The sequence below is a fragment of the Dermacentor silvarum genome, chromosome 3, assembly GCF_013339745.2.
Source record: "Dermacentor silvarum isolate Dsil-2018 chromosome 3, BIME_Dsil_1.4, whole genome shotgun sequence".
Lineage (NCBI taxonomy): Eukaryota > Metazoa > Arthropoda > Arachnida > Ixodida > Ixodidae > Dermacentor > Dermacentor silvarum.
Genome location: NC_051156.1, coordinates 17104303 through 17128736, shown reverse-complemented (window position 1 = coordinate 17128736; position 24434 = coordinate 17104303). Strand labels below are relative to the sequence as shown.

At 47.8% G+C, this 24434-nt stretch overlaps 1 protein-coding gene across 1 annotated transcript in view; it reads right to left on the bottom strand.

Annotated features, from left to right (window-relative positions):
- The window catches only part of LOC119445351 (uncharacterized), a 151600-nt gene that overhangs the window by 81917 nt on the left and 45249 nt on the right, over positions 1 to 24434 (bottom strand). Inside the window, exon 3 of the mRNA XM_037709661.2 lies at positions 9253 to 9360. Within this exon, the coding sequence (XP_037565589.1) occupies positions 9253 to 9360 (108 nt within the window). The remainder of the gene's footprint in view (positions 1 to 9252; positions 9361 to 24434) is intronic.

The following is a 24434-nucleotide window of genomic DNA, read 5'->3' as shown; positions in this document are numbered from 1 at the left end:
AGTAGGAAAGAATGCATCGACACCGGCACGTGTGGAAGAAGTTGGGGCAGGGCAATATGGCATTGATAAATTTTTGAGGAATGCTCATCCAAGACGACCACAATGCGTTCTTCATTCCGATAATGACTCGAGGTGCAATTCAAGTGCTGACATGAATGAGTGTACAGATTTTGAGCAAATATTGTTACTTGGGAGGGAATTCCACAGCTCTATTGTGGAAGGAAAAAAAAAGAGTATTTTAGTGTTCTACAACGCGAAAATAATTGTCTAATGCATTTATCATGGTTAGTTCGACTGTAGTGACGTCCGGGGAGCACCAAGTAATCGGATTTTGTTAAGTTTATCAGGTCATGGTAAAGAAGATAAAGGAACTTCAAACAGGCCAACCTCCTCCGACCAGCAAGTGTTGGTATTCCTGCTTGTGTGCGAAGCGCAGTTACGCTGTCATACCTTGAATAATTTGTGTATATGAATCAGAGCGCCCTGATTTGGACCCTTTCTAACGCCAAGTTTAAATATTTTTGAGGCGGTTTCTATACTATGCTGCCGTATTCTAATATCGGCCTAACCAGGCGTTTATAAGCAGTCAATTTCACCGAGGTGAGGGGCTGTCGCTAGCTTTCTTCGTAAAAATCGGAGTTTGAACGCGTGTGCGCAAACGTTATTGATATGTACGTCAGATTTCAACGATCTTGTCATTGTGCCACCTAGATATTTGACTGAGTCTACTCGTTCCAACGAAATATCATCTAATTTAAATGTGAAATTTACGGGCTATTTTTTACGTGTTACAGTCATACACATAGTTTTGTGTGTGTTAATTTGCCTGCCCCATTTTTTGCGATGTTTTGTAGAGACTTGTTAAGCTTTGTCTGTTCATCGACTGTTTTGACAGGTGTGTATATGACGCAGTCATCCGCAAAATGCCTTATTGTAACCCCTTGTTCCATACATGTATACAAGTCGTTAATATATACAAGAAACATAGTTGGCCCCAGAACCGATCCCTGTGGCACACCAGAAATAACATCAAGATAGTCTCATTCAGCATTATTTACACAAACACACTGGGAGCGATTCGAGAGGTAGGCTTCAATCCATGAATTGATTTGTGCTTGAAGATTCGTAACGTGTGTAGAACGCGGTTGAAAGCCTTCGGAAAATCAACAAAAATTTTATTTATTTATTATTTAATTAATTTATTTATTTATTGTGTCAGCTTGCAGTCTTGAATCGATTATTACAGCAAAGTCGTGTAAAATTTCTAAAAGAGTAACAGTTGAAAGCCCTTGCCTGAAGCCGTGTTGTCTGAAGTATAATAGGTTATTTTCTTCCAGATAGGTTACGATAGCCTTATTTATTATATGTTTCATTAGTTTGCAACATGTGCTGGTTAGGGATATTCGCCTGTCTAGAAGCTGCTTGTTTCCACCTTTGTGAATTGACACGACCTTTGCGCACAGCCAGTCCGCGGGAAGCACTGCCGTTTCAAGTGATGCACTGAAAATTTTACGCAGGAAGGGGGACAACTGACCCGCGTATCGCTTGAGAAATTATCAGGGCCAGGTGATTTTTTAACGTCTATTTGTAGCACCAAATTCAAAATGTCGGTCTCTACCTGTTTCCAGGATTTCAGGCATTGCTGATTCGTACTCTGACAACGGCATATTAGGGACGCGGGCACGGAAGAAGACCGACTGCAAGTATGTATTGAATGAGCTAGCGATAGTACGCGCATCCTCAACCACTATATCGGCAATGTCCAATTTGATTGGAGCACTTTTCGGTTTTCACAGATACCGCTAGAATTTTCGAGGCTGATTCGTCATGAATTCAAGTATTGAAAAAAAGTTATCTCTGACACTTGTTAACCTTTCCTTCAGTCCTCCTGAAAGCTGACTAACCATAGTGGAATTATGTTTTTTCTTGCGCATCCTTTGCACCGTTCTATTCAGGTGTAGGACAGTTTTTGTAATCCAAGGCGTTCTCCGCTTTATTTTTTGAGCTTGGTAGAAATAAAATTACTTTCACAGTGTACAATCCCACCGTTTAATTTGAACCATAGGTCGTTGGCGTCCAACGTATTATCGTCAAAATCATCTTCTATAACTCCTAAAAAATCATTGAAGCTTTCATGATTTGCCCTTGTGCAATCCTTAACCGCAATTCTGGTGTCTAGGGTGCCTTGCACCCGTGCCAAGATCGTCAACCGTCAATAAAATCATTTTATGGTCGGATATAGCCGGTTCTATGCTAACTTCAGGGGTTAAAGATGTGAACACAAAGACAAGGTCTAGCGCTGAGGACACTTGCCCTTGAACGCGTGTTGGTTCATGCACAAGTTGAGCTAGCGAGAAACTCTGCATGATATAAAAAAGATCACAACTTTTGACTTCTTTATTGCCAATTACCAAGTTATCCCAGTCAATGCCCCCCAAGTTAAAGTCTCCAGCTAGAATTAATTTCGTTCTTTGGTTGATATAATTTTGATTATTACAAGTCAGAGCAAGCTCAGCTTGGTATAATTTTGGTGGAAATGACTCAAAGCAAGCTCGACTGAGTATAATTTTGGTGAATATGACTACGAGCAAGCTCGGCTGAGTAAAAGTTTGGTGAATATCAATCAGAGCAAGCTCGGCTAAGTAGAATTTTGATTAATGTGAGTCAGAGCAAGCTCAGCTGAGTACAACTTTGGCGAATATGAGTGAGTGCAAGCTCGGCTAAGTAGAATTTTGGTGAATATGACTCGGATGAAACTCAGCTGAATATAATTTTGGTGAATTTGAGCCAGAGAACGCTCAGCTTGGTATAATTTTGGTGAATAGGAATCAGAGAAAGCTCAGCTGAGCATAACTTTGTTGAATATGAGAGGAAGCTCGGCTAAGTAGGATTTTGGTGAATATGACACAGAGCAAGCTCGTCTGAGTAATGATGGTATATGGTTATGCGAGTTTATGCATTAATACATGTAATTGCAAACTCATTAGCACCATTGCCTCCATCTTGTCGGCCCCAGCCTATGCCTCGTGATGCGTCTGCACACTCTATGAGCTGTGGACATGCCAGAACCACCCAAACTTGAAAAGATGCTATCATTCACAGGAAGGGATGCAACCGGCTGACTTCACTGCACAATATTGATCTGTTTTTGATGTGTTATCTACTGCTCATAAAAACAGTGTTTGCCTGCTTTTCGCATTGTTGCATGTGTTTTACAGGAAGTAGAGAGAGGGAAGCAAGGAAAGGCAAGGATGTTTATGGCGAAGTAGTTTCTTAAAATACTGCGATATGTTACGATCAGCATAAACAAAAGAAATTCGATTCCCTGACGTGAGCGCAATATGCAGTTACCTTCTAATGTGAGGGTTAATACAGGTGCAGTAAAGAAAGTCTGCCACACATTGAAGGTTTATTGGCCCTTGTACAGGACAAAAATGATACACCAGAAAAATGAGATAAGACTGTTTAAATAACGCTCCGAAAATAAATTACCGATGGTGTTTATTCCAAGTCAAAGCGTTAAATATGCTATTGTAGAACATTCGTTACGATATATAGTTTGCACGTTAGCTTTGCGAGTTGGATAAGCAGTCGCATCTCGCAGCGGAAGTGACAGCACCTTGAAATGAAATAATTCATTGGGGGAAATGCGCATGAAAGCCCACACCAACCGACTGCAACTAAATGGTCGCGCGTATAGCGGGACCATTTCACTGCATGCTCTTGTCCGTAGTTGCATACTCTTTAAATTCCGTCCGTAAAAGCGCACCGCGCTTCAACAGTGGCGTTTTCCTGTATCACGAGTATCTTGTACAACCAGAAAATTGGGACGACATCAGAAGGCAATGTCTTCCCGTGAGGGACACTTCGTGGTGTTTACCAACTCGCAGCGCGTGTGAATAACGGAAAAGCACGTAAAAGTACGTAATATCAGCACCTGAAGCCAACGTAAAAAAAAAAAAAGCGTCGCGCGATTAGCAGCGTAGCGTGTCAACAAACGGATAGACATCGCACGACCGAATCTGACCTACGAGTTTCCGAAGGGCTTTCCCAGAGATGTGACTACTGTGAGCATGCCATTTTAAGTTATGTGAGAAGATAACACCCAGGTATTTGAAGTTATTAACTTGGGACAAGTAACTACCACTGGCATGTAAGAGAAATGTAGCGGCTTCTTTTTGTTACCAAAGGTCATTGCGACTGTTTTAGTGAAATTAATTTTCATTGGCCACGTGTTACTCCATTCGCAGAACAATAAAAACCATTGTTTAATTCCTGTTGATCATGAGCATTGGTAACAGTGCGGTATAGGACGCAGTAATCAGCATATAGACGCAACTTGACGGCGGTATTACTGGTAACATTTACTACAGCATTAATATAAATTACAAATAACAGAGCTCCCAGCCCCGAACCCTGAGGCACGCCTGACATGACTGTGACTGATGAAGACTGTGCGCGATTAAAAGGGATGAATTGAGTTGGTAATTGTAAGTCGTCAGTAATCCAGATTTAGACCCATTGAATATTGCACGTAGTTTACACAAAAGCTTTTTATGGCAGACTAAGTCAAATGCCTTCGAATAATAAATAAAGATTGCGTCCATTTGGTCGCGGTTATTGAGTGCAGAAGCTATGTCGTGCGTAAATTGAATGAGCTGCGTGACAGGGGAAAAACCGGTTCGAAAGCCATGCTAGTTTTCGGGAAGTAGATTGTGACACCTTAGATACTGAACCATGTGCTTATGAATAATATCTTCAAGACGCTTGCAGCAAGTGGAAATAAGCGATATCGGTCTCTAATTTGCTAGTAGTTGTTTATCACCAGATTTAAATACTGGGATGACACAAGCAATTTTCTGAGCTTAGGGAATGGTCGACGTGTCCAGCGATTTATTGAAAATTACTGTAAGGTACCTGACATTCCCTTCCGAGTACCTCTTTAAGAACATATTAAGTAAGGCGTCAGGTCCCGCGCTCTTAGTTGTGTCAAGTTTTAGCAACAGATTATGAACCCCAGCCTAACTTACTTCTAGACTAGGCCATTCATGTGCGGAACTATGAACGAAGTGAGAGTAGCAACCATCATCTTGATGAAAGACGGAATGCAAATAGTTACTAAAGCCTTCAGAGATGGTGATAGGATCAGTGCAAATCTTATCGCTGATAATGATTGCTGCAGAGTCATGAGAATAGGGAAGTATTGTTTTCCAAAATTTCGATGGGTTTTCTTTCATGAACATTGTTAATGTCGTGTTAAAGTAAAAGTCTTTAGGTTCTGTCATCTTTGTCTTTAGTTTAGACTTGAGCGAGAAAAGGAGTGAATCGTGACTTTCGCTGCGAAGCCGGTTACGCTTGCGCATGCGTTTAATGCGTCGTATGAGCTGGATTATTTCACGTGTGTACCATGGATGCTTCAGGTTATGTTTTACACACGTTTGTGGAACGAACTGCAGCGCACAGGTACGCACTATATCATAAAACTGTTCTAACAAAGCATCAACATTCCAGGTTTCACTGCTTGCCACGAAATCACCAAAGGAGGATTCTAACAGTTCAACAATATCACGATCGTTAGGGGCGAATTCGGTAACAACGTTAAATTTCAAGTTACGAGGTTCGCCGACCACGTTAATTTGTACCAAAACACCTTTGTCATCTGATAAACGATCAACTATGTCACACTCAAAACCGTACTGTAGCAGTTGTTGATTAATAAATACAAGGTCAAGAACAGAGTTTACTCTAATTGGACGTTCAACCACTTATGTTAAATCAAATTAAACAGCCATATTAATCAGGAAGTGACAAACTACCTTTTCACGACCTGTTAAAATTAATAAGGCCCAGTCAATACAAGGAGTATTGAATTCACCTGTAATGATCATATTACGAGAGGTACGGGGATCGTTACCCCGCACCTCCACCAGAATGTTACGCGAAGGACGAGTCAGTAAGACTACCAGCTATGTACAGGTTGTATTTACAACAGTGGTTGCAGCGCTCAGCGGTTATATTCACACCGCGAGCCCAGCTCCTTCTTCCTCTTCTTTTTTCGAGTGATGGCGCTCGCGCGCCTCGTTCAAACAACCAAATACCACACGCGTGTAGCAATACTATAAATATAAATTCTGTTTTGGGCTATGTATTCTGTAATATGGGAAAATACATTTTCAGAACCAGGCGGTCGATCAGCAGCGCCCACTACTGTCACACTACCAGAAACATTTATCCGGCACCAAACAAACTCAGTATTCGGAAGTTCTGGGAGTACTAAATGTTCAATGCCCTTTTAAATAAAGAGAGCTACGTCCCCACCTTTACCAAGTTTCCTGTCGTTTCTTACGACCGAATAAGCTGGAGGCAAAATTTCAGAATCGGATATGGAGTTGTTTAGCCATGTTTCAGTTACGCAGATTACTGACGAGTTGTGACATTCTACTAGCCTATTGAAATCTTCTACGTTGTTTAGCAAACTTCGAGCATTTATGTTCAAAAGTGTAAGTTTCTGTTCATTATCAAGTCACTCTGTGCGCCTAGAAACGGTGGCATGAGGAGCCTGAACGATCGTTTTGCGAACATTGTCCCACGTGTAGCGAACGCTGTCGACTATCAGGCAATCGTACTGTAATCTATATTTGGCTGCTTGCTTACAGATACCAATCAAGTGATCCCACAAGTCCTTGCGGATTGGCCGTACACGTGCAGAAAAGTCTTCGTTAATGTAAATATTAGATTCTTTCAGTTTTCTTGCATTTCTAAGTATTTCAAGCTTAGCTCTGAAGTCCAGCAACTTGAAGATTACAGGCCGCTTCTTTTCATTACTTCGTGTACAAAGTCTGTGGCAGCGTTCAATGGACTCACATTAGATACCAAGCTTGGAAGACAGCAAGTCCGTCACAGAAGCTAACAATGCCTCAGAAGTTTCATGTGATGGTTCTTGCAAACCGTAAATGATGAAGTTGTTCCTGCTGGATCTATTTTCAACGTCATCATTCTTGCGATCAAGCTTATGAATAATATCTTTGAGGTTCGCAACCGTTTCCTCTAGATCATGAACTCGCTGAAGGTCATCATTTACAGTTGAAGCCAACGTTACAATGTTCGTTAAACATTGTTCAAAAGAAGTCAATCTTGAATTGAGTGTAGAGAGTTCTTGACTGATTTTCATCTGTCCGTGAGCATATTTTTATCAGTGCCTGGATTAGTATCTACATCTCCAGAGAGTTGCAACAAAATTCTCAATGAATGCAGGAAGCAGGAAAAAAATACATACAAAGTGCTGAGGGTCTGGCAGCAGCAATAAAAAACGGTCATCGTTGCTATAATATATAGACGGATATTTTGAGCCTACGTGCAAAAAGAAGCCGACGTGCTTGTAAGAACCGTTTGCCATGCCCCTGCCAGACCGACTGAAGAAGATTGGCCGGAGCGTCGGCTTTATATTCAAGCTATTCAAGCTTTATAGTAAAGCTATTCAAAACGTTTCTATTTCAATTCTGTAATCAGCCCGGCACGATTGGTCAAAGCATTTTCGGGCCACCCCCTGCCTGTCACGCGACGCCACGAAAACCGCAGTAGCTCCCCATCTGATAGGACGTGTGCACGCTGACTATGCATGACTAAACTAAACAAATAAAAAATAGTTATTTCTGATTCGATTACTTTTCGCCATTAGCCTTCTGCTATTGGTCAATAGTTACATTGGCACAGTGGGCACAGCCTCATAGTTCTTGGTCTGTGCCCACTTCGCGTGTCTGTCTCGCGACTTCACAAAACCGCGTACGAGAACTCACCGCGGCAAACTGACGTGTACGCGTTAAAGATGCATTAATACGCCGGCCAAAACTGGTTTTTTTTTTCTGAATAGCCGGAGACTGCCGCATTCCGAAAGGAATAAAAGATGGCTGCCCGCCGATCGCTCAGGCACTCGCTGTTCGCACCTGTCGGTGAGCATGGATTTATTTTCGTGTAATAAGCCTTTTTTACGTGGCAGTAAAACGTTATCGAGCCCTTTCGGCACGTATATGACATCGCTATGCCAACTTTTCCTTGCTGAGGATTCGTTTTAGCGGAATTATTTACCTTCCGTTGCACCCCGCCGCGATTTTCGACCAGCCACCGCAACCTAAGAGGAAGCGGACTCATCGGCGAAGCCGGCACCACCCTCTTCATCTGGCTATCTATTTACACTGCGCTGGCTCGGCTCCATCGAAACCCTCTCCACTTGAGCGTGCTCCTCGCCTCTTGTCAGCCAACTAGATAAGAAAAAAATGGAGCACGCTTAAGCTTCGTCTTTAAAAGTGGAACTTGATAGCGTTATCGGTCCCCGTTCTCATCGCATTTTTCTGTATGAGTAGGCTTCACTGCAATGCCCAACGTGTGAAAGCCAGCTTTCAAAGACCAAGCTTACACCAAAGTTTCAAGCTTACACCGATCCCCTTAAAGTCGGCTTCACTTTAAAACACAAATGCATGGCCGGGAAGACATTTTTGCACGCAAATAAGCCGTCTTATATCAAAATGTGAAGGCCCTAGGACCTTTTTTGATTATTTTATTAATTGTTTGCTGTTGCCCCTAGGCACGCGCGTGTCCAAAACACATTAGGCAGGCTAAGTCCCAGTTTGACCTGCCGAGGACGCGAGCGCCATCTGGATGGTGTTTTAGCAAATAATCTACCCGGGCGCGCCGCTGTTGTATGGTACAAATGCAGGAAAAGGGGTTTGTGTTTGAGTTTTCTAGTAACAGAATTAAGTTTTCTCGTGCATTCGAATTACAATCCGGCGCTATCATGTCTGCAGGTTCTGGCTAAGTCGTATTTTACAAATTTTCTGACGGATATTAATTTGAGAAATTCAATTTTGTTCACTAACGCCTTGCGCAACACGGAGGGGCTGCACTGTCGGGGTGGTTCGGGATGATTTTCTTTGGCCGGGCAACGCCCGCGACGCCAACGCCGACATCGGATTTTCTGCAACACTGGGCCCTTAACGCTACCGTGTTAAAACGGTCAGTGTAGGCAATGTTATTCGTTTTGAAAGCGAACAAACGTGACTTCCTATAAACGAGGAGAGCGTTTGATTGGGCTGTTCACTGAAAGCTGCGGGTCACCGCCCGATGCTTGCGTCGGCGGTTGCGTAAATTTGACGACAGTATATTTGAATAGGTTTACGTTATTCATGAAATTCATGCGCCCCGTAGATATATGTCCGCTAGAATATTCGTTGACCTTCCCAAAGTGAGTAACCTTACCCCGTCCAAGTACTTGGCGTCCGAACAGGCCATCATGAGGAACACGAGTGGGTTGGAGCTACCTGGCTGCTGGCGCTCGGCGCACTGCATCAGGAAGTTCTGCACCGTCTGCGGGTGCGAGATAATTATTGTCAGTGTCAGGTGCCAACAAGAACTCAATTTAATTGATTGTTAGTGTGCTAAAAACAGCGTAAATGCCTTTTAATTTGATGCACAACGATAAAACATCGAAAGCACAAAGCGAAAACACAAACGAAATGCAGACAACTTCGAGCAGTAGTTTACTACTATTCATTGCGAACAACTCTATCAAGGTATTAAACACAACAGTATAAATATGGGACTCATATTACAAACTTTGTGTGAGCTAAATAGGCGATAGCGCTGAAATAACCTTTCAAAATTAAAAAAATATCTAGATTGAAGCAGTATCTAACATCCCAAATACCCATGAGTACACTTAACTCATGGCCTGCGTGGCTGCATGGCTTAGCTTAGCTCACACAAACATTGTGCGAGCTAAACAAATGATACCGTTGAATTAACCTTTCAAATAAATAAAAAATAAATACATTGATGCAACACCTAACATTCCAAATACCCATGAGTACACTTAACTCATGGCTTAACTGCATGCCTTAGCTTAACTCACACAAACTTTATGTGAGCTAAACAGATGATACCACTGAAATAGCCTTTCAAAAAATCAAAAACAAATAGATTGAAGCAACATATAACATTCCAAATACCCATGAGTACACTTAACTCATGGCTTAACTGCATGGCTTAGCTTAACTCACACAAACTTTGTATGAGCTAAACAGATGATACCACTGAAATAGCATTTCGAAAAATTAAAAATAAATAGATTAAAGCAACATTTAACATTCCAAATACCCATGAGTACACATAACTCATGGCTTAACTCCATGGCTTAGCTTAACTCACACAAACTTTGTATGAGCTAAACAGATGATACCACTGAAATAGCCTTTCAAAAAATCTGAAATAAATAGATTGAGGCAACATATTGTCACGTTTAATGAACAGGCGACGTCTAAAAGAGGCCTTTAAGGTAAGTCCGAGTCGTCAAAGGGGCAGCGTAGCACCGACAAAAAGACCAAGGCGCTAGCTCGTTAACAAGACTTGTCCCAGGAGAAACGTAATGGTCCGGAAACCACGACTATTATGGTGTGCGATATATGGTTTTAACCGCACTACGTGCACAACCTCGGGCCGCGGTTGTCGGCGTCGTGCTGGCTGGGTGCCGTCTGAAAGAACTTCATAATTGAGGTCACTCACTCGCCGAAGCACTTTGTAAGGGCCGAAGTACCGACTGAGAAGTTTTTCCGAAAGGCCTTTACGGCGGACGGGGGTCCAAACTAGCACTTGGTCACCCGGTTGGTACTCAACTTGTCGGTGGCGAAGGTTGTAGTGTCGCGCGTGAATACACTGTTGTTTCCTGATGTTCACGCGAGCCACTTGGCGTGCTTCCTCGGCACGCTGCACGAAACGCTCAGTGTCTTCATCAAGATTGTCAGAATTGTCACATGGTAACATGGCTTCTAACATCGTCTGCACTTCACGACCGTAAACAAGAGCAAAAGGCGTGAAGCGTGTGGTCCCTTGCGTAGCGGTGTTGTACGCAAACGTGATGTATGGTAGGACTTCGTCCCACGTCTTATGCTGCACGTCTATGTACATCGACAGCATGTCGGTCATTGTTTTGTTAAGCCTTTCAGCCAAGCCATTTGCTTGAGGGTGATCTTTCGGTGCGTGGTGTAACTCAGCTGAAAAACTTCTTCAAGCAGCCTTGCCGTAAACGCCGCTCCTCGATCCGTGATGACACAGGATGGGGCGCCATGATGTAGTACGATGTTCTGTACGAAAAACTGTGCAACCTCAGAAGCTGTGCCTTTAGGAAGAGCCTTTGTTTCAGCATAGCGGGTTAAATAGTCCGTGGCGATAATTATCCACTTTTTTCCGGAAGTAGACAACGGAAACGGGCCCAGGAGGTCCATGCCGACTTGATCGAAGGGCCCTCGAGGCGGTTCGATAGGATTCAGCAATCCCGCAGGCTTCACATTCGGCGACTTTCGGCGTTGGCATTCACGGCAGGCTTGGACGTATCGTTTAACACAAGTGGCGAGTTTCGGACAGTAGTACGATGTTCGTACGCTGGCAAGGGTTCGAGTGAAACCCAAGTGGCCAGAAGCAGGCTCGTCGTGGCATGCGAACAGGATTTCATCACGAAGCTCTGCGGGTACGACCAAAAGTTAGGTGTTGTTGCTGGCAGCAGAATTCTTCTTGTAAAGGACGCCCTGTCGTAAACAAAACGACGACAAACAGTGAGCAATTTGGGGTGGCAGAGTGACGTTGCGGCCTTCCAGATGTTCAATTATAGGGCGCAATTCACAGTCTGCTCGCTGCCGTGTTGATACGTGTGCCCCGCTTATGGCGCCGAGAAAAGCGCTGTCGTCTTCGATGCGCTGATCACCAGATTCAACAGGTGCGCGCGACAATGTGTCGGCTTTGTCGTGTGTGCGGCCTGACTTGTACACAATGGTCACGTCGTATTCCTGCAGGCACAGGCTCCACCGTGCCAGTCGTCCAGAAGGGTCTCTTAGGTTTTCCAGACAGCATAAGGAGTGATGATCCGTCACGACCTTGAATGGGCGGCCATAGAGGTAAGGTCGAAACTTGGCAAGTGCCTATACGACGGCAAGACACCCTTTCTCCGTCGTAGTGTAATTGGACTCGGGTCGTGATAGGGTGCGACTGGCGTAAGCTATGACACTTTCGTGGTTTTCCTGCCGTTGCACGAGCACCGCACCAAGACCCAGGTTACTGGCGTCGGTATAAATTTCTGTTTCGGCGTCCTCGTCGAAATGTCCAAGAACCGGGGGCGATGCCAGGCGACGTCGAAGCTCCGCCAAAGCTGCTTCTTGTTCAGAGCTCTAGATGAACGGCGTGTCGTCTCTAGTGAGACGAGTAAGTGGTGCAGCAATTTTAGAAAAATTGCGTATAAAGCGCCGGTAGTATGCGCACAATCCCAGGAAGCGTCGAACGCTTTTCTTGTCTGTAGGAGTCGGAAAAGCAGCTACAGCGGCAGTTTTCTCGGAATGGGACGGACGCCTTCCGCGCTCACGACATGCCCAAGAAACTTCAATTCTTCATAACCGAAGTGACATTTCTGAGGCTTTAACGTGAGGTTAGCCGATCGGATTGCCTCGAGCACTTGCCGCAGTCGCTTAAGATGTCCGGAGAAGCTGCCTGAAAATATGACTACATCATCCAGGTAGACGAGATAGGTTTGCCATTTTAGGTCAGCGAGCACCATGTCCATCATTCGTTGGAAGGTTGCCGGAGCAGAGCACAGCCCGAACGGGAGTACTCGGAACTCGTAAAGTCCATCCGGAGTGACAGAGGCTGTTTTCTCCTGGTCACGCTCGTCTACCTCAATTTGCGAGTACCCACTTTTCAAGTCAAGGGAGGAAAGATACTCGGCTCACCGTAGCCGGTCAAGAGAGTCATCTATGCGCGGCAACGGATAAACGTCCTTCCTTGTGACGCTGTTGAGTTTTCTGTAATCAACACAAAAGCGGAGAGTGCCATCATTCTTCTTTACCAGGACAACCGGTGACGCCCACGGACTGTTTGAAGGCTGGATGACGCCATTGTCAATCATCTCCTTGACTTGTCGTTGAATTGCTTTCGTTCTTTCTCCAAAACACGATGAATAGGACGTGAATCGTCGTAAGTAATTATCCTATGCTGCGTGATTGGCGTCTCCCTGACTTTCGACGATCGAGCAAAGCAGTCCTTGAATTCACGCTACAGTCCCCGCAGTGCCGCCTTATTGTACTCCGACAGCTCGTTATTGATGTCGATATCTGGGACGCATTCTTCATCGGTGTCGCTTTCTCCACAAGCGAAACACTCAATGACGTCCTCCCAGGCTTCAGCGCAAGTGACGGCAGTGCCCCGGAAGAGGTGTCGGTGCTCATTTGTGATCAAGACGTCAGCTTGTCCATCCCTAACGTCAGTTATTCCTCGAGCCACGCTAATTCCGAGGGTAAGTAGAAGGGAGACGTTCCACTCTACGAGGACTTCGCCTTCACGTATGCCCTCGGACGTAACCGGAATCATGACACTAGCACGAGGTGGTATCGTGACGCTGTCGTCGGAAATTCGAAAAGCGGCTGTGCGGCGGCTGGCGTTTCGTGTCGTCGCTTTCTTTGTAGAGAAAGAGATACAGCGTCGGCGGAGGTCGATGATGGCGCCGTACTCTCAAAGAAAGTCTATTCCGAGTATTAATTCACGGGAGCATTCTCGGAGAACAAGGGAGCTGATCGGGAACGTCGAATTTTGAATTTGCACCCGAGAAGTGCACACACCAAGCGGTTTGACGGCATGTCCACCAGCTGTCCGTACGTGAGTCCCTGTCCAAGGCGTAAGGATTTTCTTTAAACGGCTTGACAGTTTTCCGCTGATAATCGAATAGTCAGCGCCAGTGTCGATTAAGGCAGTAACATTTCGACCGTCGATCAGCACAGGTATGTTCATGGAGAAGTCTCCAGCCTGAGATACTGGCATCGTCAAGTCTCCGTCGGTCTGAGGTCGCTTCGATTGGAGGTCTTCGGCACGTCCAGTATCAGCCGCCTAGCCTCGAAAGGTCGCTGACGTCAGTTTTCCAGGCGAGGGCTCGGAGATCGTCCTTGCGGCATCCGCCTCGCACCTCCCGAATAGGATGGTCGTGGTGACGGCGATCGCGACTGGCGCCTTTATGACGGTGGCGCGCGCTGTCGGGCGAGAAAATCTTCAATCTCGGGTGGCCGTTGTCCGAAACGGGGTCGGGGTGAATTGATAGGAAACTCCTGGAGTCCAAGGCGGTGGTACTGGCACTCTCGGTATAAATGACCCGCCTCACCACTGTGGTAACAGAGCGGTCGTCGGTCGGGCATGCGCCAAATGTCCGATTTACGCTCGGATGGCCGAGCCTCTCCAAAATAAGGAACCGCCTGCGCTGACTGAAGCGTCGCATACGGGGTGACAGCAGGTAGCGGCACTGGTGCCGGGATATGGGGCCCGAATATGTCGCGATAAGTCACACGCTCGAATTCGCCCATGGTAGGAGGTGTCGCCGGGGGCGGGGCGGTGCATCACAAAACGTCAGCGTAGGTTGCGCGTCGAGGTTCACTTGATGTTGTGAAGGCCTCAACTGATGGAGCGTCCTGAAGTGCTGCTTCGTAACGTGGTGCACCGAGAGCATGCTGCACTTCGTCACGCACGACGCCAGCGACAAAGTTGGCTGAAGGCTGCTGCGTCTGATGCAGCTGTCGCAGCTCGTCGCGGACTACCGCTCGGATAATATCGCGAAGCGACTCGACGTCGGTCGTGAGAGTTCCTAGGCCACTGGTAGCAGAGGAGATATTCATTTGCTGATCGTATTGGTGCGAGCGCTGGTGCAGGGCCTTCTCCATGGCGACGGCGTCAGTGAGAAACTCCGCAACCGTTTTGGGCGGACTACGAACGAGTCCACCAAAAAGCTGCTCTTTCGCTCCGCGCATCAAGTGACGCAGCTTCTTGTCTTCCGACATGGTAGGGTCAGCTCGCCTGAAGAGACGCACGATGTCTTCCACGTACATAGCCACACTCTCGTTGGGTTTCTGAATGCGAGACTGGAGGGCCCATTCTGCTCGTTCTCGGCGAGCGGAGCTGGCGTAGGTGTCCAAGAGCCTGCGACAGAACTCACGCTATGATGTCAGGACGCCTTCGCGGTTCTGGAACCATGTGCGACCACCATCCAAAAGACAGAAATAAACGTTTTTGAGCTTCGCCTCGTCGGCGCATCCGTTGAAATCTGCTACGCGCTCGAAGTCCGCCAGCCATTCTTCCACGTCTTCAAGAAGGTCGCCATGGAAGGGACTTGGCACACGCGGTTTTTGCAGCGTGTGATGAGCAGGTACCGGAGGTACCGGATGTACCGGATGTACCGGAGTAACCGTCGCAGGGTTAGTCGAGGTAGTACCGGATGTAGCAACCATACCTGCCGACGTTGTCCTCTCAGGTAGAGGCTCAAACTCAGGGGCCAATCCCTGGATTCTCCGGCTGCGCGGTGTCTGGCGTGAGCTCCGGTATCGGTCTAACGTTCCTGCTGCTGGGAGGGGTCTCTTGCATGGGTCGAGAATACCCCGCACCTCCACCAGAAAAATGTCACGTTTAATGAACAGGCGACGTCTAAAAGAGGCCGTTAAGGTAAGTCCGAGGCACCAAAGGGGCAGCGCAGCACCGACAAAAGACCAAGGCTCTAGCTCGTGAACAAGACTGTCCTCGTCTTCTTCTGGGAGCAAGTAGCCCAAGCGCGTAGCAATATTCCAAATACCCATGAGTACACTTAACTCATGGCTTAACTGCATGGCTTTGCTTAACTCACACAAACTTTGTGTGAGCTAAACAGAAGATACCACTAAAATAACCTGTCAAAAATCTAAAATAAATATATTGAAGCAACATATAACATTCCAAATACCCATGAGTACACTTAGCTCATGGCTTAACTGCATGACTTAGCTTAACTCACGCAAACTTTGTGTGAGCTAAACAGATGATACCGCTGAAATAGCCTTTCAAAAAATCAAAAATACGTAGATTGAAGCAACATCTAACATTCCAAAATACCCATTAGTACACTTAACCAAAAAACAACAAGCCCGAACTTTAAATTGCCGATTTAATATTTTCATGTATCTGTTAAAAGTTCTCAGGTAACTGCAATATTAAAAAAATGTCACAGTTTCGCCCTAAGGGCGAAGCAATGAATGCGATAGCAACACAGCAATGTCATACGAAGTAAGGTGAGCGGCTTTGGTAGCAATATGAATTGTAGTAAACATGAGCTGATTAAGTAAGGAGGTGTGCTGCGGCGTAAGTAGACCGACATGGCGAGAGACTCGATGACCACGAGAAGGCGCGTGTGAAACGGTGGTGTTGATGAGAAGCGCTTCCCGTGGGTAGCGCGTGCGAAGGGACACATCTGTAGCGCTGCACTGCCGATCCGGACAGCATTACATGTGTAGCGTGCGTTGGAAAATGTGGCCCGACTATTACTAACTGAATGAACAAGCGTGGTGTGAGCGCGCACAAACAAACATGAATAGCTCACACTGAATGACTGCAGACAACGACCGTCAAAACTCTGGCAGCAAGCGGATACGCCGCAGCGGCGAACGTACGTGCGGTCTATCGCTTCAACGGAAACTGAGAGCATAAAGGTCAGAGCCGTGTGGAGATAAGAGACGGTGCGAGCGAGCGACGATCGCGGTTGTTGGCAGCGTAGAAGTGCGCCCCCCCCCCCCCCCCCCCGCTCCCTCCGGCGCTGGCTTACCGCTTCCTTGCTTGCGCGTGGGAGAGATAAGAGACTGTGCGGACGAGCGACGAGCGCGGTTGTTGGCAGAGAAGTGCCCCCCCCCCCCCCCCCTGCTCCCTCCGGCGCTGGCTTTCCGCTTCCTTGCTTGCGCGTGGGAGATTGAGTGCGTTCGCTCTCCGTGATAGCGCGCGTCCCCGCACGCTTCCGCTGGGGCATACGGCGCGCGGCGAAGATTTTATCTATACGGAACCTCACGGCGACGGCGACGGCGACGCCGACGGCAGAAATCCGGTTGAAGTGTCCATATAATTGCTATCGCAATAAAAGACGCATGACTGCTACTGTCACAATTAACATGAACGCGGAAACGACCGGCCCGGGTGACCGTCATCGCCAGAAAGCGGCACCGGCTGGAATCAAATCGAGATCAGTCTGCGGATAGGCATGAGGTTCATGCGGACAGTATATGTAACAAGTTGTCGCTCTACTGACCCAGAGGTGGGCGGCGGGTACGAAGCAGTTCATTCGCAGCGATATCGAATCAGCGGTCTTTATTATGTGTCGTTTTGACAGCCGTTGAGCCCACCATGGCATAACGCAGACGCGCAGACGCAACGTGTTCATACTGCCTCAACGACAGACCACGTGGCCACCGGCAAATGGGACTGCGAAACGGGGAAGCGCCCCCGCCGCCCGTCTCTGGGTCAGCGCAGCCACGACTAGTTACATGCGCTGTCGACAGGTATATCGAACACCCGGCCGCACACTCGTCTCGATTCCAGCCGGTGCTGCTGACGGTCACGCAGGCTACTTGCTCCAGCTTTTGGGTTAAGTGTGACGGCGGCAGTATATATGCAAGAGAATATTAATAAATATGCGTAGCACTTTTTCAATTTTGTCCTTAGAAACAACGCCAATGCTACTATAGCATTGGTGATGTTTACTAGCATCAAAGATAAACTACCAAACATTGAAAGTCACTGAAACATCTAGCTGTACAGGATACAAAACCGACACACTATAAGAAACCCTAACGGCGTGGCTAACATGCGCAATGAATTTTAGGTCGTAGTCATAATTAACAACAAGATCGTTTTTTACATTTCTGTTGATCAACAGTGTGCTATCCAATACAACAAGGAAGGGTTTAGAAACGACGTTAGAAACGTTTGTTTGTTTCTAACGTCGGGGAGACGCTGTGCTACGGCACCAAATGCTTATCTTGCAACCCAGCGCAAGGGGAACTGGCAACGCAATCTCCCACGCGAAAGCAAAAAAAAAAAAAAAAAGAAAAGAAAAGAAAAGAAAAGCGGGGAGGCAGCGCGGGAGGGAGCGGGGGAGCAGCTTCTACTCTGCCAACACATACGCTTGCACTGGCTGTGGTGGCCGTCGCCCGCACCATCTCTTATCTCCACACGGCTCTGACCTTTGTAAATGCCGCTCAGTTTCCGTTGAAGCGATAGACCGCACGCTTCTTCGCCCGCTGGCTGCAGCGGCTGCGCTTGCTGCCAGCGTTTTGACAGTCGTTGTCTGCGGTCATTCAGTGCGATCTATTCATGTTTGCTTGTGCGCGATGACACCACGCTTGTCAATGAAGTTAGAAAGCGAAGTGTCCAACTTTATGCGGCCGATAAAACTACTCTACTATCCCTACTCCGAATAGCTCTCTACCAATTTGCTATCGCAATTGATGCTTCGCCTTTCGGGCGAAACTGCGACATTTCTTAAAACTAAATTACCAAGCATAGCCTGCCAAACATCAACACATCACACTTGAAGACCGCGGGCACTCGCTGTGAAAACTTGCTGGCGTGACGAAACGCGGGAGCAGCAGCGAGCGAAGTGACCTGCGTGCTGTTTATCGCTTCAACACAAACTGAGCGCCGAGAACACACAGCGCGCACAAAGCTACGAGCCGCCGGCGCACCTATGGGCCTCTTGCGCTAGAGTTTGAAATATAGTAGCGGCGCCTGGTGGCGGCGAGAGAAGTTATACCTGGGTAGTACCAGCTTGGGTAGTATTGAGCCCTGGTTGTGGCGAAGCACGTTTCTAGCCCGAGTTTTACGTCGATTCAAACTTATTTCGGCCCTGTTGCGAGTGTGAAAAGGCTCGTCACTTTTCAGAGACCACGCCGACCACGCTGCGAGCTGGCCGCAGCCTAGTTTAACGAAAACGGACTCTCCGTGTGCCGTGGGACGTAATGCTGGAAGCAAAAGGAATCGGTGACGCCGATCCAGAGAGACCTAGCTCAGCCGCGAAAAAGCGTCCCCGTCGTTACTGCTGCGTTGTGAGCTGCCACGAGCAAGAAGGCCTCAATACCAACATCAGATTCTACCGTTTTCTTTCAAGGCCTCACGAAGCGGAGCGTCGGGCGCGCTGGATAACTTCATTATCCCACTATGAGCAGCACATACTTGAGAGTTAAATGTGATCATCCTTGACCTCAAGCCAGCACGTTGAGGCAGCACAGCAAGGCAGTACTGATTACAGCACATCGATGTTCAAGCGTTGTCATTAAGCTACATCAAGGGAACAACGCACGAGCTCGCGCCGCAGCGCGATTCGCACGTAGTACGTTACTGCGAGCTCATATGCATTGCATCAGTTATTTATCATTTGCTAAAGGGGCAGATGGCCGTTACTACAGCGCAGGCATGACTACTTGTTTAGCGGCATGCAGTCAACAAATATTGCAGGAAGCCCGCCATTTCGCGGCATGCTGAAGGAGCGGTGCGGTCGCGGCGCGTACGATCGTGAGCTCGAGCAGTTCGTACATCGAGGCAAGTTGAAAGACCGCTGCCGTCGCGGCGCGTACCGTCGTGCGCTCGAGCAGTTCCGTACACATGATGACTGCTTGTCGCTGCTGTGAATTCATTTATAGCAAGCATTTCCTCGCGTTTATGCGCCTGAATCTAGCAGCATGCAAACCTTACCTGAAGTTCAACTTCGTACGTGACTCGCTTCACTTGCGATTGACACCGCGCTAAAACTTCGCCGCTTATTTCTTTGGACGGCTTACACGTATTCGGCATTCCATAATATCTTGCCTTTACGCAGCGTGCCACCCCTGAAAAAATCTTCGGCGCCCGATATTCGCTACAAGCCGTGGTACAACACAACCGAAAGTGGCGGGTCCATATTGTAAACGTGCTTTCCGAAGCAGACGACCGATCTTGGTACTACCCAGTTTCCGATTCAAGGCGCTTTTTAGCACCATTTTTGCAGCGACCCCTGGGCAACGCAGAAGCCCCACAGACTCTGCCCCCAACGCAGATCGCTCCCAAGAAACGGCCGCGTTACCGAGCGCAACCGCGAGCCGGAGTAAAATGCCGGCCCCCCTCCCTTGATGCCTCGCAACGCTGGGCGCCTCGCGCGCGGCGAGAGATGGCGCACTTCCTGCCCACTCCCTTCCCTTTCGGGCGGACGAGATGGAGCCGCGCTCATCAGCTCCTCTCGCACACTTTCACTCGCACATACAGTCTACTGCACATACAGTGTAGTGCGACGGTGTTATCACCCTTCGACTGTATACGAAACCTCACGGCGGCGACGGCGAAGGCAGAAATTCGCATAGACTGTCCATGTAATTGCTATCGCAATAAAACCTTAGTTGAAAGTCAGGTCTTGTGTCCGTCTTCTTTTTCTGTCCTCCATCCACTGTAGCTCCGTTGCTTACAATGTAGTCGGTGGACCGCACTCTGTAAGCGACACAGCACAAAAACGCAGGTCAGGCCAACGTCGTTGCCGTCTCGATCACTCCTCAAGGAGCATTGTGATGATCTTGACGAGCCGTGGCGTTACCCTAGGTGGGAAAAGCACCGCTCGACTGCTTGCTATGGTGGAGAGCTCCAGTTTGGTCATGGCACCAGGCGAGGGGCAGCGGCTGCTAAACATCGTCTTTGACGAGCATGCAGAACTGTCGTTCTGACAAATCTACCTTGGACAAGCGCGAAAGATGTCTGCGGATGCCCGAACACCAATGACCATGGCGTCCAGCGAATGGAAGCGGCAGGACAAGAGGGGCGCAGTCCCTCGTCACGTGCTCTACATGGCGATGAAAGTGATGGGTCATAGAGTCGCATCGTCTATGACGACAATGTTTCGCAACAACAAGCTGTCAAGCACGGTGACGACAGCTGACTTGCAGGACAAAGCGTTTCTGGAGAAGGAAATTAACCATGACATGGTGTACATGGAGGGGATACCCAACACAGTGACGTACTGACACAGGAAGGAACAAGATGTCTTTGCTATGATTCGACAACTAGGCATGCCATCTGCCTTCTGTTCTGTATCCGCCACACGGTCTGATAAGATTGTACCAGCGATGACGTGTGCTTGACCGGCATGCAGCGTTATCTATAACAGTGCGCTGCTGTATGAAACAAAGACTTTTTCGTCTTGCTGCCACCGATGCGTCGTTACTGCTGTAGAACAGAACATCTCGCGACGAGGTGGGATCGGCGAGCAGTTTAACCGCCGTCGGCCAGCAGCAGGAACGAGACTGAACCGCTGACGGAGCAAGGCGACACGGAGCCCTTGCAGCCAGTATTTCATCGACTGCGTGGAGCAGCGCAAGAACGTCGCGGGGAAGCGAGGCGTCACGGAGCCCTTGCATTGACCTCGGTGGCGGGCTGGAGCAAACGAACAAGAGACTGAAATACGGACAACGCACATCGAGGAACTCAACTCTGCAGATAAGTGAACCCTGCTCATTATGGCAGAAGACGGTCATGGTCGTAAGCTTGGCAGGATGGCAGAATTCAACTCGAAAATCGACAACATACGCTCGTATTTTGAACGCTTCGAGAACTACGTAGACATAAATGGTGTCCCTGAAAACAAGAAACTGAAGTTGTTTCTGAACGTACTCGGAGCGGAAGCTTATGAAGAGCTAAAGAAGATAGTCGTGCCTCATTTGCCTTCTGAGAAAAGTTTTGAGGACATTAAGCAGCTCCTAGAAGCTCATTTCAGCCCAGCCCACTGAATCATCGCAAGACGTTGAAAATTTAATCGCCGAATGCAAAGAGAGCATGAAAGTATCAAAGATTTCATCACTGAACTGAAGCATCTTGCAAGAGATTGCAATTTTGGCACGTTTCTAAATGATGCCTTAAGGGACAGGCTGGTAGCTGGTTTGCGTGACGAAGAAACGCAACGGGCTCTTTTTGCACAGGCAGGCCTGACGTTCGAGCTGGCATGCAAAATGGCGCTAGAAAAAGAACTAGCTGCGCAACAGGCAAAGCAAATGCATCAGTTTGACGGAAAACCATTTTGCGTCAACGTTATTAGTGGCAACCGAGACCGTGATAAGGGAACAAGACCAAGGCCAGTTGCACGGTCTGAAGATGAGCATGATAACGAGCAACGAAGCGATTGTTGGCATTGCGGAAAGCGTCATGAGGCAGAAAAATGTTGTTATCGGAACCACACCTGCCGAAATTGTAACAAAAAAGGGCACTTGCAAGCCGTCTGCTAGAAAGTAGCCAAAACAAAGGTTGTCAGATATGTAGACACCACGGACGACGAATCCGAAGAATTCAGCTGTCACACGGTGTTCTACTCTGGTAGAAGCTCCAGTGACTACAGCGTAGACCTTAACATTGAAGGGAAGGCTGTTTCGATGATAATCGACACGGGTGCAGCAGTCACGATCATACCAGAGCGTTTGTATAACCAGTATTTTCCGCATGTCAAGTGCGTGAAAACAAACGTCTCGTTGCGCACATACACAGGGGAACAGCTCCAAGTATTTGGAAAAGCAAACGTCTCCGTGTACCAGGAAGGAAACAAGATCACTTTACCTGTAGTGGTCGTGAAAGAGAACGTAACGGCGATGCCTGCTCTCTTGGGAAGAGACTGGCTGAAAAAACTAAAGATAAACTGGAGAGCAGTATACAGCCTGTCCGTGGACACACCAGTTGAGCAGAGGGTAGAAGCCCCACGAAAGAAGTTTCCCGAGGTATTCAAGAGCGCCCCGAGTATCGTCAGAAACTTCGAAGCTCGCATCCTTGTAAAGGAAGGGGCTCAACCAGTGTTCTCAAAAGCCCGGCCAGTACCGTTTGCTATCAAGCATGAAGTAGCAAAAGAGTTAGACAAGCTCGATCAAGCCGGAATACTGAAGAGGGTCACGAAAAGTGACTGGGCAACGCCTCTGTTGGTGGTCGCAAAGAAAGGCGGCGCAGAATTAAGGCTATGCGGCGACTACAAAGTCATGGTCAATCCTGTTCTGAAAACGGACCATTATCCTTTGCCACTGCCAGAAGATTTGTATTCCACGCTCGCCGGAGGCAAGACCTTCTGCGTCCTAGATCTATCGCAAACCTATCTACAGGTGCCGCTTGCTGAAGAAAGCAAAGCGTTGTTAACGGTGAACACGCATCTCGGATTGTTTCAGTTTCAGCGTCTTCCATACGGCATCTCTAGCGCCCCTGCTATCTTTCAGTCATTAATGGACGACGTCCTAAAAGGGATTCCAAAAGTGGGGTGCTATATCGATGACGTCATCGTCGTAGGTGATAACGTAGACGACTGTCAAGAAACCGTGGTAAAGGTGCTTCAACGATTTGCACAGCACAATATCACCATAAAAAATCAGAAGTGTGAATTTTTCAAGCAGTCCGTCGTTTATCTTGGGCACAAAGTGACAGCAGATGGTATTTTTCCAACAACTGCAACCACGGCGTCACCCGAGGGGGCCCCTTTGCGAAGAAGTAATCGCACAAGACGGCCGCCCGACCGCTATCAAGCCTCTAATTATGATCGCGGAAGGAAACGCGTATAGCTTTAAAATTAAGGAGGAAGGAATGTTCTGTATCCGCCACGCGGCCTGATAAGATTGTACCAGCGATGACGTGTGCTTACCGGCATGCAGCGTTATCTATAAAAGAGCGCTGCTGTATGAAATAAAGGCTTTTTCGTCTTGCTGCCACCGATGCGTCGTTACTGCTGTAGAACAGAACACCTTCCTTGCCCTCTCTGCATCCGAGGTGGACTGGAATGGGCTCCTGAAACTGCTTCAGCAACTGCGAGTGGAGCCCAGCGAAGTGGTTCCCGACATCGAGACACTGACAGTCACGGAACGCACAGAAAGGGTCAGTGACGACCCTGTCGTCTGCGCTGCCTACTTCGACCACAAAGTGCGAGTCATGTCCATTCTGAGCAACAAACAAATTTCATCATTTGGGCGCTACTACGTGGTCGATTACATCAAGCGCATCGAGTTCCAACATAGAGGTAGCGCCCATGCCCACATTCTACTGTAGTTGAACGATGCACCCGACGAGCCGCTGGCTGAGAGCATGCCAGAAACCACCAGAATGACTGAACTGATCATGTCCGTGGGTTTGGAGTTGGTCCCCAGACCACGTAGCCAGACCCACCAACACACCCACACGTGCTAAAAGAATGGACGCACGAAGTGTCGATTCAATGCTCCCTTCTGGCCGATGCCAGAATCTGGGATTGTCACCCCGTTGCCACCATCTACGACCGAGCAGCAGAAGGTGGAGCATAAGAGACTGAAATAGCGCTACGACAAGCTGCACGAAGTGGTATCGGATACAGTATACGATAGTATTGAGCAATTGTGGTCACACAACAAGATCACCGGTATGACCGACTCCCTCCAGGTAGTCAGAGCGGGCATTTCGAGATCCTCGCTGATGCTGAAGTGGTCTGCAATCCAGGTTAAGGTGAATTACTTAAGCCCATGGATCACCTTGGTCTTAGACACCAACATGGACCTTCAGGTCATGCTCGACGTTTACGAATGTGCTGCATAAATAGTCGAGTATGTCAACAACGCTAGTTG